The 16,068-nt window shown below is 62.2% G+C and overlaps 3 protein-coding genes across 3 annotated transcripts; 2 read left to right on the forward strand and 1 right to left on the reverse strand.

Moving 5' to 3' along the window:
- Positions 1 to 217: 217 nt before the first annotated feature.
- MNEG_5937 (Coatomer subunit beta-1) lies at positions 218 to 899 on the forward strand (the record flags this gene model as incomplete). Its single annotated transcript, XM_014045585.1, has 3 exons — positions 218 to 381; positions 500 to 616; positions 863 to 899. 3 exons carry the CDS (start codon positions 218 to 220, stop codon positions 897 to 899), a joined length of 318 nt encoding a protein of 105 aa, XP_013901039.1.
- A 10,277-nt stretch (positions 900 to 11,176) lies between these two features.
- Positions 11,177 to 11,467, forward strand: MNEG_5938 (hypothetical protein; the record flags this gene model as incomplete). Its single annotated transcript, XM_014045586.1, has 1 exon — positions 11,177 to 11,467. The coding sequence occupies one exon, from the start codon at positions 11,177 to 11,179 to the stop codon at positions 11,465 to 11,467; it is 291 nt and encodes a 96-aa protein (XP_013901040.1).
- Positions 11,468 to 12,511: 1,044 nt separating this feature from the next.
- On the reverse strand, positions 12,512 to 15,797 carry MNEG_5939 (Exocyst complex component 7; the record flags this gene model as incomplete). Its single annotated transcript, XM_014045587.1, has 8 exons — positions 12,512 to 12,620; positions 12,853 to 13,043; positions 13,206 to 13,574; positions 13,755 to 14,096; positions 14,291 to 14,426; positions 14,604 to 14,877; positions 15,069 to 15,519; positions 15,735 to 15,797. The coding sequence occupies 8 exons, from the start codon at positions 15,795 to 15,797 to the stop codon at positions 12,512 to 12,514; spliced, it is 1,935 nt and encodes a 644-aa protein (XP_013901041.1).
- Between the last annotated feature and the right edge of the window lie 271 nt (positions 15,798 to 16,068).

The following is a 16,068-nucleotide window of genomic DNA, read 5'->3' on the forward strand; positions in this document are numbered from 1 at the left end:
GGGTGGGGCTGCGGTTGGGCCTTGCGACCTGATCAGCTGGCCCGGGCATGCCTGCGGCAGGCAGCAAGCACGGGCTGGGCGAGGGCGTGTCATGTTGCATCAACAATGCAGCCAGCTGTGCTTCACTGCAGCTGCCTGAGCTCACGTTGTTCCAGTCCCGCGCCCACCACCCTCCAGATCTCTCACATCGGCTCTCCTCCCCCGACTCTTTGGCTGCATGCCTTCCTCCCCCCCGCACCCCCAGGTGGCCGTCAACACCACCATCCCGGACGTCAACCTGTTCCTGGACCACATAGTGGCCTCCACCAACATGAAGTGCCTCACACCACCCCGCGCACTGGAGGGCGACTGCGGCTACCTGGCGGCAAACCTATACGCCAGGTGCGCGCGCCGCGTGTGTGGACGCGTGTGCATACGCATGCTTGCGCTGTGGGTGAAGCATATGTTGAGTCTTGCTTCGCAGCCGTCCCACAGCCGCCTGTTCCTGTTCCTGCACCAGGTCCGTGTTTGGTGAGGACGCGCTGGTCAACGTGAGCGTGGAGAAGACGGCAGAGGGGAAGCTGGCGGGGTACATCCGCATCCGCAGCAAGACACAGGGCATAGCCCTGTCCCTCGGGTGCGTGCTGGTAGGGTCGGGATGGTCCGAAAGCAGGGATAAGGATTGGTGGGCCTGGAAGGGACTGCGAGCGGGCAGCAGACCAGCAGGGCTTTGTCACAGGGCCACCTCCAGAGGATTGATGGGACACTGCGACGCGTGCACGGCAATCAGCGTGCCTGCAATGCATCGTGATCCCAGGCTTCACTGCGTTTGTTGCTGCAGAAACTTAACTTCCCCACCTGCTTGTTGCTTTTCATGCCGCAGGGACAAGATCACATTGAAACAGAGGGGGGACTCATGAAGCGACGTCCTTTCGCGTGTGCTGTAGCGACTGCGTGGCCGGGCATGTACATGGGCCCTGATGGCAAACCGATCTGCCCTCATGGCAGTGATGCGGCAGCCGGTGTATGGAACCCCACAGCTTGCCGCACCAGTTGCTTTTGCCCTAAAGCAACTTTGTCATTGCTCATTAGATTGTAACTCTTCCCCCTCCCTGCTACAGTGGATTGCATCAATGTTTTTATTGCAAGAAAGATAGGCCGATTGTGGTTGCATGTTGAACTTGCAATCTCAGCTGCAAAATTGGCTGAGGCTTGTGATCAAGATCTCGTATCAATGGGGGTCAGTTCCACGCCACCCTGCAGCCAATGTATCTGCTACTCTCCTCCCGCCACAAAGCGGCCCACCCTGCCGCATCGTCAAGTCATGCCACCCCGTCAAATAGTGAGAGCACACCAGCCATTGTTGACGTGCCTGGCAGGATAAGCGCAGGAAGGACAGGGCAGGCGCGCACAAGGAAGAGATATTTAGCAGTCTGATTGACCCGAGACCACGACAGGCGAAAATGGATTGAGCGCAGTCGCAACAGTACGGACGATATACACATGACACGTCTTGCTTGCTGTAAAACGCGGGTGCAAGCCATGCTCCCACCTGGCCTCTGCAGCGCCCGCGTAGATTCTCGCTCCTGTTGCTGCCGAGGCTGCTGCCGCGGACCCCCCTGAAGCGTTGCCGAAAGCGTGGGGAGCAGGTGCTGGACACCGCTGCCACTGCGCCCTCTTTCGCACTGCCCCTCCCAGGCAGAATGAGAGCCGGGCTGTTGAAGAAGCCGAACCGACGCCGTCAGGGGCTGACACAGCAGATTGTCTGCTGCAGCATTCTTCCCCCCTCTGGGTAGCGGCACGCCACCAGGCGGAGCCCCTGGTGGCCGCATGGCTGTCTTGTTGCTGGCGCGAAGAAGAACACCATCCGCCTGCTTGGGCGCATCGCCGCCCCCTTGACCACGCCCGGCCCCTAGAACGACGACACCACGACCAGCACCGCCGTCACTGCACACGTCGTTGCCAGCAGCCCTGTGAGGAGGCGCCCACATGGACAGTGAAGGCGCTGGCGCTGCCGCACTGTCCTGTGCCTCGCTAGCAGCTGCTGCAGCCAGTGTGCCTGCACTGGGCCGCTGCAGAGTAGGAAGTGATCTGACACGGGGATTGGCTGTCTGAACCAGTCCTGGCGCCGCTTCCATAAGCAGCCTGGCGTGCGCGCTGTTGGCACTGCCAAAAACACCCACCAATGTACCTCTTGGCTTGCTGGCGCAGATGGATGTTGACGCGGTGATGGCACTGTCAAGCCCTTCCGCCTTCTGTTGCCCTGCCTTGCCGCCCTGTACCTGCAACAGCGTTTGCTGTCGCTGCTGCTGCTGCTGCTGCTGCTGCTGCTGCTGCTGTTGTCGCTGCTGCTGCTGCTGCTGCTGCTGCTGCTGCTGCTGCTGCTGCTGCTGCTGCTGCTGCTGTTGTCGCTGCTGCTGCTGCTGCTGCTGCTGCTGCTGCTGCTGCTGCATAGGCGGTTTGCCGTGCGATGCGCCACTTGGGGCCCGCGGCGTCGGGTGCCGAAAAGGTGTGACGGCCTGAGACTGCCGAGGGTGGCCTGCGGGGAACTCAAAGGAGCCGGTGTGGCTGTGAGTGGGCACGACAGGCGTCGGCAGCGGTGTGCGCTGCTGCGGAGCCAGCTGAGGCGGCCCTAGGAGGGAGGGGGTAGGGGGCGAAGATGGCCGGGAGGTTCAGCAGGCTGGAAGCCGTGTTCGCGTTGCGCACACCCAACCAATCAACCACGTGGTTTCAGCAGCAACAACAGCCAATGCCACCTTGCATGCCAGCTTTGCTCCTGGCTTCAACAGTGCGGCGCAACGCACTATCTGCCCACCATCAGCGTCGGAGTTGCTGTCGTCCGAAAAGGCGAACAGCGACACATGCTGCATCACCGCCTCTATCTTAGCACGCACTCGCTTCCTGCGCTCCTCCTTTGCTGACGCCCAACCTGCTGCTTCAACATGGTCGGGCTGCTGCTGCTGCTGCTGCGGCGGCGGCGGCGGCGGCTGGTGATGGTGGTGATGGTTTCCATGGGTAGAGCCGCCGGTCGATGGCGGAGCCTCTGCGAATGCCAGGTTTGCCACCTGCTGTAGCGCGCTGAACGGCAGCTGCAGCCCCAGTGATGACGCAAAGCTGGCCACCTGCTGCAGCTTAGTCACCACACCACAGCTGTCATGCGCACATCCAGTGCTGCTGGGTGGTGCCCCTGCTGGCTCAGGGCAAGGTGCAGATGCGAGCTGCGCTGCCGCACCGCCGCTGTGCACGCCCTGGGCGCCGGGGCCAACCTGCCGATCCAGCTCCGGCACGGGTGTCTCTTTGCCCTGCCCTATTCCCTCGCATGCCACGTTCTCCGCCTCAATTGCTGAAATCACCTCCACCGCATCCTGCAAAACACGACGCAGCCGCTTGAAGGGCCTCACGTCAGGGCTGTGTGATGGGGCCCGCGAGCATGGCCGGCTGGACAGCGAGGCGTGCCGCATGCCCTTGGGCTGCAGCCCTTCCTGCGCCTTAGGAGCCTTCACACCTGCTGTGGCATGCTTGCCTGCTGCCTCGACGGGTGCATCCGCCAGAGCCGGCGCTGGCGCAGCGGAAGCCTCAACCAGACACGGCCCAGCCACTGCAACAGCCGGCGGTTCGCATCCCACCTCATTGATGGACCGCTTCCTGGCACCTGAGTGCGCTGCGGCTACTGGTGCTTGTTCAGTTGCGAACTCGCGCATTGTGTCAACTGGCGGTGCCTTGCGATGCGCATCGGGCACATCGTCCTGGCAGGCCTGGCCCAGGTGCAGCCAGGGGGGCAGGTCATCTGTCTCGCACACAACACCACTGGCCAGTAGGCCCCGCAGCAGCTCTGCAGGATCGCTGTCACTTCGCGGCAAGCACCCGAGCTGCTGCTGCTGCTGCTGCTGCTGCTGCTGCTGCTGCTGCTGCTGCTGCTGCTGCTGCTGCTGCTGTTGCGGCTGCTGCGGCTGCTGCGGCTGCTCTTGTTCTTGTTGCTGCTGCTGCTGCTGCTGCTTCTGCTTCTGCTTCTGCTGCTGCTGCTGCTGCTGCCGCCACAGTACTGGCTGCTTGCAGTGCGGCGCGTGCGGCGCCGGCACAGCTGCATGTCCCTCTGCTGCCTGGCTGTCCTCTGTCCAACTTGGGTACCACTGGCTGTGGGGTGGCAGCTCCCACTCATCCAAGGGCTGAGTAAAAGGCGCCTGGGCCTCAGCACAATCAATCCCGCAGGCACCTGCCACCTGGGCAACAGGCGCCTGTGTTGCAGGCGGCAAAGCTGCTACTATGCCTGCCGCTGGCCCCGCAGTGGTGTCTGAGTGGTGGACAGGTGCCTGCTCATCGAGGGGCAGAGACGCGGGAATTGTGCCAGGTGAGCTGTGCTCCAGCTGCTGCTGCTGCTGCTGCTGCTGCTGCTGCTGCTGCGGCAGCTGCTGCTGCGGCTCCTGACCATAATTTTGGTAGACGTGTCGCAAGAGCTGTTCCTGCAGGTTGCCAGGGGGAGGCCGCCACTGCTGTTCAGCCTGCTGGTGAGGCGGCGGCACCGAACTGTCATCCACATGCACTGCAGGAGCTCCCATCCAGGTGTCAGCATCCGTTGAGGCAGGCTGCGCGCTACGCAGCCCGGTGGCTGTTGCGTCTCCAAAAACCTCGTCTGTGCTGAGAGGCGCGCACTTTGCGGGTGCCCCGCCTGCTGCTGCTGCTGCTGCGGCTGCTGTTTTTGTTGCCAGGTCCGCATTACCTGCAGCTGCAAAGCTGCCATGCGGCTGCATCATGTGCTGCTCCAGCTGCATGTGGTGACTGTGATCGTGGTAACGCTGCTGCTCCTGCTGCTGATGTGCCGGCGGACCTGGCTGTGATGAGGCAGCTGGTGCCAGCGGGCCTCTGCACATGCGCTCTGCTAGCGCTTTGAGGGCCGCCTGCGTGGTGGCCTGCTCCTGCGCCTCGCGAGCTCCGTAAAGCACCCGGTGGCAGCGCTCGTTGGCATTTCGGAAGGACCGCGGAACAATCCGTGGCAGCTCCAGCTGAGGCGCGGTCGCAGCTTGTGGCGGTAGGGCAAGGGCCTGGCGCACTACACACCTCAGGCTGGCCGTGGAGGGGCCGAGCTTGGCTGAGTCTGTGAGTGCTGCTGATGTCGTCTGCAGCTGCGGGACTCGACCCTGCTGCAATTTTGCCGCTGCTGATGCTTGCTGTTCGCGCCCCTGTGCAAGCCGGCTCTGCCTCCCAGTTGGCACAGATGCCTCCCCAGCAAATCCTGGCCCTTCTGCCTGTCCAGGCATGTGCCTGACATGACAGCATGTCGCAGGATGCTCCGCAGATGCCTGCGGGAGTTGGGTGGTAGTTGGATGCTGAGCAGCCCGCTTCTGTGAACCATTCCGCAAGACCTGAGGCTGTGCTGCTTGCTGCCGCGGCTGCCCTTGCCGCGGCTCAAACTCACGACATTGTTGCAGCAGCTGCTGCTGCTGTCTCCCCTCCTGCTGCTCAACCCCATATTCCTGTTGCTGCTGCCTCCTCTGCTGCTGCACTTGGACCTTTGCACGTGTAATCAGCGCCTCAGCTGGCTGGGGTGTGATGGCCTGCAGAGCTGGCGGTGCGCGGACGTGCCAAGCCCGTGACACCCCGCTCACGTGGCGAGGTGGGCTGTGCTGCAACACCTGGCCACGCTCGCCAACGGCCCGCCTGTTTGCATGAGGGGCGCCGCTGGAATTGGCCCCAGACGGGCGGACGCCAGCAGCTCCACTTCCTGCAGCCTCTGGGTGTTGCACCCACTGCTGCCTGCTGGCAGCGTATCCACTGTGCGCAGCAGGAGCCACCTGCTGCTCCGCCGGATGCAGGACCACAGCTGAAGCGTCGCACCACCCCTGCCCTGTCCGATTGCCTTGCACCTGGGCTTGCCGTTCACTCTCTGTGTTAGGCCCAACCTTGTCAGGCCGACACGGCCGCGCCTGCGGTGGCCCCTGCCCGGCCGCTGCGGGCTCCAGTGAAAAGGCTGGAGCTGCCTCGCCGGCAATGGAAGCGCCCTGCAGCTTGAGCAGCGTGTCACGATCCACTGGCGGCACGCCAGCTATCAGTGCTCGCGCGAGCTGCATCAACGGCACGCGCCGTGGCGGGACACTGGGTGGGGCAGCACTGGCAACCATGGCAGCTGTGCCATGTGCAACCACGAGCGGGGCAGCCGCGGAGCTGTGGCGCCCCTGAATCAATTGGTTTGTGGTGTCCGCTTGCACCATACACACCTGCACCACCGCTGCTGGCTGCTCCTCCCCACCTGATGCTTCAAGCGCTGCCCTTATGTGCGTCGAGGCGGGCAACAAAATTTCGGAACCGTTGGCCCCAAGATGTCTGGTTGGTGTTGCTGCCGCCGCCGCCGCCGCTGCTGCTGCTTCTGCGGCAGGGCAAGGTGCCACGCATGCTTGGCTGCTGCTGATAGCCTTGCGTGCGAGGCCCCCTGCCTCCGATGCCGGCTGAGGTGGAGCCCTGACAGCAGCTGCCATGTGCACGTGTGGGGCTTGCAGCATCGGCTTGAGAGCAGCAGCTGGCTCCTTCCCTGGTGCCGGGTCTGGGTGCTGGGGGTCACCGGGTGCTGCCGTTGACGTAGACCTTTGGCCGGCTCTCTTGTTGCAGCACGCCGCATCAGTCACTGCCCCGGGCTCGTTCACGGCCCTGTCAGGCGCTGGGCAACCCGAGGCGCTGGCGTCCTTGCCTGGTGGCGCCGCCGCTGTTGCCATTTGGTTGTCAGCACACCCTGCCATGGGGGATTCCACTCCTGGCTTACTGCCGGCGCTGCCTGTTGGCACTGCCTGCAAGCTGGTTGCCCGCGTCGGCACCTCTGGCAAGCGCCCCGGTGAGCGCGACAAAGCCCCGTGAGACATGCGTCTGCAGCTGCTGCCGCCGCCCATGCTCAAACTGCCCGTGCTGCCGCCACCTACCCCGCTGACACCCGCCCCTGGGCCGTGGTACGGGCCCTGCAGCGCCCCTGCAGGTGCGTCCTCATTTGCCGGGGCAAAGCGGAGGGGAGCCAGTGTCAAGCGGCAGAGGCCCTCATCTTGGGACGGCTCTGTCTCTGTTGGGTGGCATGGCATTTCACAGGGGGAGACTTGAGATTGAGCTGGGGCTGGTAGTGTGGCTGCCAAGAGGCATGTACGGACACATGCGTTTGACTAACGTTGCTTCTGGACCATTCACAAGCAGGCACCTGGGAATGAAGGGAGACACACCAAGAGCGCAAGAACAACTGAGTATCAAACGCTCTTGCTCTGACCCACCGGGGATGACGTCCTCAATAATCCCATCAAGAGCGTTCAAGGGGGTTGTGAGGCAGGCCAAAGGGGGTAGCGAGGCCCCCGGATGCTGCTCACTCGACGCGGTTGCCGCAGCTGTGCTGTTATTGCCGGCACCATCCACCCCAGCCGGCCATGCTGAGGAGCCGCCCGCTGCCTCAGTCGCCGCCACTGCAGCCAAACTACGTGCAGAAAGCTCCGCTGCGGCAGCTGTTCCTGCTGCGGCGCCAGCCAGCTCTCCTTCTGCAGGCACTTGGCATTTGGCCTCAGTCGCTGCGGCCCTTGAAACCTCTGCCACTGCTGTTGTGGCTGCAGCTGTTGCTGGTATTGCAACGACCGTATGGGCGGCAGCGCTGTCGCCTCCGTTCACGGCCGCCTGAGCATCTCCAGCGCCTTGCGACTCAAGCTGCTGCGCTGAAGCACAAGCAGCGGCACAGCCGCTAGCAATCGTGCATTCTGAGGCTGTCCCAGCTGCTGCGGCACAGCCCCTGGACGTAAGATTCTCGAGCACGCTCTGCTCTGGCGAGCATCCCTGCCTGCGAGCGGCGGGCGCTGCTTCCTCACGCACACACTGCTGCTGCTGCTGCTGCTGCTGCTGCTGCTGCTGCTGCTGCTGCTGCTGCTGCTGCTTCTGCTCCGAAAATGTCTCAAGCCCGAGGATCAAGCCATCGTTGTTGGGGTGCTCGCAGTCTGCAACCAGCTGCTCAACGTTATTCCGCGCCTTGAGTGGCGCCCGCTCCTGAACATTCGACAGCAGCCCCCTCTGCTCCAGCTCCACTGGCTCCTTGGAATCCGGCGTAATGATATCGCCCCCCAACTCTTGATGCCGCCGCTGCTGCTGCTGCTGCTGCTGCTGCTGCTGCTCCTGCCGCCGCTGCTCTGCCATGCCAGTGCCCTCTGCGTGCACTTCCCCAGCCTCCACGATCAGGGCGTCTGTGAGCTCCTGCAGGCATACGTCTGCAGGCAACCCATGGGTGTGAGCGCTCAAGGTGGGCCAAGCTTCCAGTGCAGGATTGCACGCAAATTATGCCGCTTGCCGGACGACAGCAAGTGAGGGAAAGGTCAGCAGGGAGAAAAAGGGTTCAGGGCCTCCCAAACAGACCACCCAGCATCAAAAAAACTGTTGGGAAGTAGCCGCCCACCTGCGGATGCCGCCACATCGGCCAGGTCCTGGGTCAAGGGACCGCCCTATGTGTTTGAGGTGCGCGTGTGGGGCGATGAGAGGCCATTTAGCGCAACACTACCGTGCTTGCCTCCACTGCAGCTTTGCAAATGGCGCGGCGCACACCCATTTTAGCAGCGGCATAGCGCGCAAAGCGCGTTGTGCGCCCTCACTGCACGAAGCGCGTGGAGCGCCACCGCGCGCTGCAGGTCCTCAGGAAGGTGGTCGTAGCCATCTTGCGCTAAAGCTTCGAGGGCGTCTGGGTGGGCGATGGGAGCTATTGATAGTTTTGCAAGAAAGGCGCGAGCGTCTGATTTCCGGTGCCCATTCGCCCTTGTACCTGCCAGGCCTGTGCTGTCATGATTACTGAGAGCCTCTGATACCCCCAGGACATGCCGAAGCTCGCTCATATGTGCGCCTGCTGATAGTGCTGCTGCTGCTCGCGATCTGCTTCACATAGTCGTTTCCCTTCATCTTCTTATTAAATGTCAATCGGTGTAGACGTGAATAGCGGTCACAATGGTGCTAAACGATCAGCACGCATGCGCGGCGTCGCAGTGACCCAACCATCGTCGGAGTTCCTGCAGAGGGTTGTCCTGCAGGGTGTGGTGGTGCGTGGACCTCATGGTACACACAACACGTCACAGCTGACCCGTCCTTGTATCATAACAGCAAAGTTGAAGCTGGAGTAACAAGCTCGCTGTGGAGGAGACTGCTTGACCAGCGCAACGGGTGCGTTGCTACCTAATCCACTGTCACCCCTTCTCTGGTGGGCATGGGTTACGTAATCTGGGGTTTTCACCATCACACACATGTTTGGCAGCGGGTAGTGCAAACTCGCGAACGTGCCGCAAGCAAACATGCCTGCTTTGTTTCACCTCGTGCAGCATAGTACGGTACAAGGTCTATGTTTGAACTGCGCGTGCGCCGACACTCGTATGTGCTCGTGCGTGTCGCCGCACGCATGCGCCGCTACTCGTCACCAGCAGGCACGGGCTGGACTGGAGTGGGGCGGTAAGAAATTGAGATCCCTGGGAACATGAATTCAATGCCTTTAGTGTGGCCACGGTCAGCGCTGTGAGCGACAACATATATCTGTGCGCAGTCTCGGACAGCCAACCAGATGGCGCGCAGCGTGTGTGGTGCACTCAGCCCTCAACGCTACCGTCACTTGCGGCCTGGTGCTGGCAACGACAGGCTGCTTGGCACACATCTTTTTTAATTTCACAACGCTGCCCCAGCGGGTCAGGCTCCGCAACTCTTTGCAGGCCTACTGCTTGCTTACGTGCGCCCTGTTAGCCTGAGAGGGCGTAGCTGGCCCGTGTGGTCCATGCATGCAAGACTGTGCCTTGGCCAAAGCTTAATGATATATGCACACACTTGAGCTTGGTGAGCTGCGAAGGTGCTGCAGCTGTGTGTTCGTGGGGCACATCGACATATGTCATTCCCCAAGCGCCCCAGCTAGGGGAGCCAACCACTGTTGCAAATGTGGCTGGCATTTCAGGACGAGGCCGCCACCCATTTGCCTCTGTCACAGCCGCCGGGGCGGCGGCATAGGCCACAAGTGCCGGCACTTGCGTGTCTGCATGCCAGCATCGTACGCGTTGTGCTTGTGGATTGTTGGGGGCAGTCATGCGTCATGAACGGTTCGCGTGGTCTGCCATGCCTGCAATGCTGCTGTAGCGCCATTCACAGCTGGCTGATGTTGCACAGCTCGTGCTTTTGATGGGGTATCTTAACCCTTGACCTGCCTGGGTTTGTTTTGTCGCTGGTGTCAGTTGCCAAGCGACCAGACTAGCCGTTTGCTCGGCTGCTGCCCGTCCATTGTGTGCGTACATGCTTCCTTCCGACCCTGCTCAAGAGGTCACTTGGGAGGGTCAGTTGTGGTACCCTTACTGCCCCCAACATGGCTGGTCGGCACGTTCTGGGACGGAAGCATTGTTATCCGCGCAATGTGGCAGCTCATGTCCCCACTTAGCACAGGCGGTCACCCTGTATACTCTCATCGTTTATGCAGCACACATTCACAGAGACTGTTGGCCTACCCTACTCTCTGGTGCCGCCTTGCGGCCTCGTCATTACCCGGCACGTAGTACACGCGGTGAACTGTCATGTGCCCTGGAGTCCCCATGTCGCGCACCGCAGTGGTGCGACGGGATATTTCCAGCAACACTTCGTGCGCGCCAGGCTGAAAAAAACTCCGTCTATTGTACACTCTCATACACTCCCGCTGATCTGGCGAGCCTGGTTTGGGTCACCCGGGGCCCTTCCCTGCACGTCTGGGCCACAGTGCTCAAGGCCTGTGATTTGCAGATCTTACAAGGCGTCCAAGACCATCCGTCGGCCCAGTAAGGGCACAGGAGCAGCAAGGCGGCCGATCTGGCGAGCTTGGTGGCGTTCACAACGGCTCAGCGGCACAGGCGGGGGCCTGGGATTGTAGTCTGTCATGCCTCGGTACTATTGCGGTGAGCTCATAGGCGCAGGCGTTGCTCTTGCCCAGAAGGCAGGGGTGCAGCAAGCAGCGGCCATGGCGCTTTGCAGCGCTTGCGGCGGGGAGTGCACAAGCACTGCCGTGGCCTGGTGCAATTGCGTGCCTGCATTACTCGCGTGTGAGAGGCACTTGGCCGCCTTTGTCACAGCACGGCATAATTGCGCATGCTCCCCCGCCCGACCGTTTCCAGACTACTGCGACACGTTCTTGACGCATGACAGCCCAGCTGTGCGACGGCAGCACAATGAGGGCTACAAGCACAAGGCCAACGTGCGAAACTACTACTTGATGTTTGAGGAGCAGGTGTCGGGCGGGACGGCTGCGGCGCCGGGGGGCCCAGGGCCGATGACCGCGGGCGGCCCCGGACCCATGGGAGGCGGCCCCGGCCCCATGGGCGGTGGTGGCATGATGAGTGGCGGCGGCCCGATGGGTGGCGGCGGCCCGATGGGTGGCGGCTTCCAGCGGCCACCTGGCATGATGGGCATGCAGGGGTCAGGCGGCATGATGGGCGGCGGCATGATGGGCGGCGGCATGATGGGTGGCGGCATGATGGGCCCCAGTGAGTGGCGCTGGGTGTGATTCACCGGACGGGGAGGCGGCTGCAAGGCGGTCACGGTGCCATGTATTGCGCATTGCGAGACCAGCACATTCGTCCGCAAGGGGGCTCCATCAAGCTAGGAGCCCTTGTCAGGGGAGGCGATTTGTTACAACCATGGGTCCCCTGCTGATAGCACCGCGTTCCTACATGGCGCCCTTGCAGGGCCTGGCATGATGGGTATGGGGCCAATGGGCATGATGGGCCCCCCACGACCGTGAGTATTGCTTTTGAGAGTGGGTTTATAGCGCAGTTGCGGATGCCGCAGGGACTTAGGTCGTAGTGGCATGTCTTCATCCTCTGTAGTGTCACTCCATGCATGCAGCCTACCAGCCGCCCTGCTCGCCAGCGGTCTGTGCTTGCTCCCGACTGCCTCTGGATTGTGAGTCGTCACTGACAGTGTTTCTGCCCTGCACCACCGCTCTCCCCTTGCCCTGCCGTGCAGGGGCTTTCCCCCTATGATGGGCGGACCAATGGGTGGACCGCCGATGGGGGGGCCCATGGGCATGCGGCCACCCATGGGTGGTCCCCCCATGGGTGGCATGCCGCGACCGCCCATGGGCATTGGCGGTCCGATGGGTCCTCCTGGCGGCTTGCCAGGCCCTCCTGGCTCTGGGCCGCTGCCGGGTCCGCCGCCTTCCTAGGGTCTGCAGTGTCGTAGTGTGTTTGGGTGCAGGTCCGCTGTTTGTTTACCTACGTTGCCTGTCCTTTGACCCTCTTTGCTGTTGTGATGCGCCTCGTCTGACCATGAGTCATGCTCACCTTGCTCCATTTTTGCTTCTATCCTAAGGGTTCTTTTAGCAACGGCAAAACCGTTCCAGACACAGTGTAAAAGCTTACAGTATGATCCGTACATTTACAAAATGGCAGCCATCTTCTGCTGTCGCAGATCCAGTCGAGATGAGGGCAGCACCTACGGCAGAGGGCATCGCAATGGGCAGCAGATCTTGTGTTTGATGAGTCGCACATCGCTGGCAGGTGCGCCGTGAGCCCTTGCTCAACGCGTCGGGTCCACTACATGCGGGCTGTCAGCGCACCTTGCCAGAGAAGAGGTCGTCATCGACAATGGTCTGGATGTCCCCAGCTGTGAACTTAATATACTTGGCAGGCGTAGTTGTGAACTGCACGTCCGCATACCTGCAAGGGAGTGCAACAGCCTGCAAATTGCATGAAGCCCGTCAAGGCGCGAGCGGCTGCCAGACGCTGGTCACTCAAGCAGGCTTGCCCTGCCCCAACTTCAAAAATACCCCACCATCTAGCCAATCCACCAGCTGGCTTGTCACCCTTTTGAGAAGCTTCCTGCAAATTGCTCGAGCTCCCAGGCCGCCCTTCCCCTGCCCAACAGCGCCCCTGCCCCACCCATGCCGACCTGCGCAGGAACTCCTGGTAGGGCTGCATCACGTCATTCTTGACCACACGCTTGACTGCGTCGCGCAGCATGGCGTCAGGGATTGTCCAGCAGCTCTGAGTGGCGTAGATGCGCTCCAACCCAGCGTTGAAGGTTGAAAATGTGTCTTTCAGGTGCTGCTTCAAACGGCCCACGTCAGTGGGGGCGTCAACCTGGGCCAGAGAGGGTGCGGCGTGCACACGTCAAAATCAGTTGGGGCTACGCATGCGTCATTGAACAAGGCAATGGCAGGCTGCGTTGCACACAATCAACGACAATTGCTCAAAAGTCTCCTGGAGCAATGACGCCTTGTGCCCATGCTCTCCGCCCGTCACCTGCAGCAGCGCAAGCAGCGGCCCCCAGGTGAGGTCCTGGTAGCGCGCCCCCCAATCTTCCACCAAGTCCTTGTGACGCTCAAGCCAGTCGCGGCCCAGCAGCGCCTCGGCCGCGCTGCCCTCCACGCTCCACTGCACATAGTGCACGTTGTTCATCATGAACAGCGCCCCCAGTGCTGCGTCACCACGATATTGCCGCGACTTTGACTCCAGGTTGTCCAGTAGGCGCGCCATCAGGCGGGACACCGCAGCTGCAAGCGCCGCGGCTGTGGAGCCCTCCGCGTTGCTGCCGCCCCCACTGCTGCGAATGCTGCCGACGTCGTCACCGCCGAACAGCACCTCGGCTGCACGCTCGTACGTCAGCAGTCGCTGGAATGGCAGGAGTGCATATAACAACATCTAGTGACGGGAGGTACCAGAAACCGTGCGCCTGCTGATAACATGGCCACCGCTTGGGCGGTGCAGGCATCTGTCTCCAACCCTGGGTCCCAGCCTTGCTTCATCCGCTCCCCTCGCCCCTCACTGCTGAGCCCACGGCTCGCCTCCTACCTTGAGGTAGCTGAGCACCTGAGCGGTGAGTGGGTGTATGGTGCCGTCCGGAGGCAGGATTTTGGAGGCGTCTCGCGCCACAACGTCCTCGTACTCCCCAAATAGCACCGCCGCTGCGCGCGCCACCAGCGCCACCAGCGCAGAGAACTCGCGCAGGAGCGCCATGCAGGCCGGGCTCAGCTGACGCTGGGCGACGGCGCCACCACCAGAGCTGCTGCAACCTCCCCCATCCTCATGAGTGGCGCTGTGCTCGTCGTCGCCGCGTGGCGGGCCAGCCAAGACCACCAGGAGCGACGGCACCACCTGCTGCAGGAGGCTGTGCATGTCCAGCAGTGCAAAAAGCTGCACGTGGGGGTGGCAGGTAAATGTACTTGAGAAGGCATCCAAGGATTGAAGTCAGTGGGCTTGAAAATAGACTTGAGAAGAAGAAGTAGCCAGCTATGAAGCCAGACAAGAAAGCCACAGAGACGCAGCCGTTTCCATGCATGCATCTCCATTACTGCTGTGAGCACATCCGCAGCTTCCCGCAAGCGCACCTTTTCGGGTACTCTCCGCGCCTCAATGATATCTCGCCCTGACTGCGCCAGCTGCTGCAGGTGGCGCCCCACTACCCGGCTGAACAGCTCGTCACCCACATTTTCAGGCCACACCGCACGTGCAAGCCGGTACTCACTGCACGTGTGCAACAGCCAACGTATCAGGAAGAGGGACGTCATGGTGCTGCACGCATGCGCCTTGCCTGCGCCATGCTTTGCATTCTTCGAGAACATTCTGACTGCGTGCTCCCAACCAGACCTGAATACGCAGCGGCCGGCTGCAACCCGAAACGCATCGCGCACGCACACCCACCTGAGTGAAAGCAGCACAAGCGCTTGTAGGCGGCGCGTCCAGGCTGCGATCACGCGCTCCAGCGCGTCTGGCTGCAGCAGCTGCAGCGAAGCCAGGGGTGGCGTCTCCTGCCCCACCGCCCTCAGCGCGACCTCCAGGCCGCGGTCCCTTGCTGCTGCGTAGCTGTCGCGCACAGGGCTGTAGGCCGCGTCAAGCATGACCTGACCCATGCGCTGGAGCTTGAGCAGCACGTCAGGTGCAACTAAGGAGCGCGTCAGGTGCTCACGCGTTGCCTCTGGGGAGGTGATTGCACAGAGGAGGGGGCGTAGACCATGCGCGTATCAGGTGAGTGCTGGGCAAGCCCATTGGCCCGCCATCATCACGCCCGCTTGTGCGTGACGCGCAGCACTTCCTGCAATACACTTTCTGCCCGGGACAGCACGGAGAGAACTGGGCCCCTGTCTCCACAAAAGCATCCCAGCGCACCCGTGATGACATCATCTAGGTGCTGCTGCACCCAAGCTGGCGGCGGCATGGCGGCGCGCGTAGCCTCGACCAGCGTCCTGGTGAAGTCAGCGTGGCAAGTCTCCAGGGCACGGTTGAAGAGTGCCTGCGCATGGCCGAGTGCCGCCTGCACGGCTGCTAGGCGGGCGTGGCCCTGCAGGAAGGCGACGCTGCGCTCCAGCGACTCAAGGGCTTCCATGAAGGCCGCCAGGTCGGATGCAGGACCCGCAGCCAGGGGCCCCGCAACGCGGCGGGCTGTGTCAAGGTGATCAAGCAGCGAGTCGACCTCGGCCTTGGTGGCCGCCACGTTGCGCTGCGCCGCTGTCAGCGCCGTTGCGCGGGAGTGGATTGGCGCTGTCAGCGCGCCCAGCTGGCCCAGCGACCCGCCCAGCACGTCCAGCAGGGTCCCTGCCTCATCGGTCAGTCGGCCCAGCTGCAATGGCACGCACGCAGGCAGGAGTGCAGCGGAATAGTCTGTGCCGCAAAAGACACAGTGCAACGGCAGCACGGCAGGCTTTGTTGAGCTGAAAAAGAGGTTGCAGGGGCGGACTTCCAGGTTGCCAACGCTTGCGCTGACAGCGCTCGCTGTCCATCGCGGTGGCAACCTCAAAAAAATGCTGGGCTACAGCGCCCCAGCAATGCTCTTACCACGGAGAGCATGTCTCCCAGGGCCTCCACGCGTTGCCCCAGCCTCTCAGTCGCCATGGCCATTCGGAGGCGGTGCGTGCGTGCCAGAGGGTTGCGCCGCACCCTCGTCAATGCTTGCTGCGCTCGGGTTGCAGCGAGCGTCAGAACCTGCGCTATACCCTGCTCAGATCCTGCGTGGATGTAGAAAATAACACAGAGAGGAACTGTCACTGTCCCCTTGATGCTTATATGTCACTGCAACTCTTTCGATGATCTGCAGAGACACGTTTAGGGCACTTTATGATAGTATACAGTACTGACGCAGTAGATTGGCATTGCTTCACATACACATATT

Source organism: Monoraphidium neglectum, assembly GCF_000611645.1.
Source record: "Monoraphidium neglectum strain SAG 48.87 unplaced genomic scaffold scaffold00922, whole genome shotgun sequence".
Classification (NCBI taxonomy): domain Eukaryota; kingdom Viridiplantae; phylum Chlorophyta; class Chlorophyceae; order Sphaeropleales; family Selenastraceae; genus Monoraphidium; species Monoraphidium neglectum.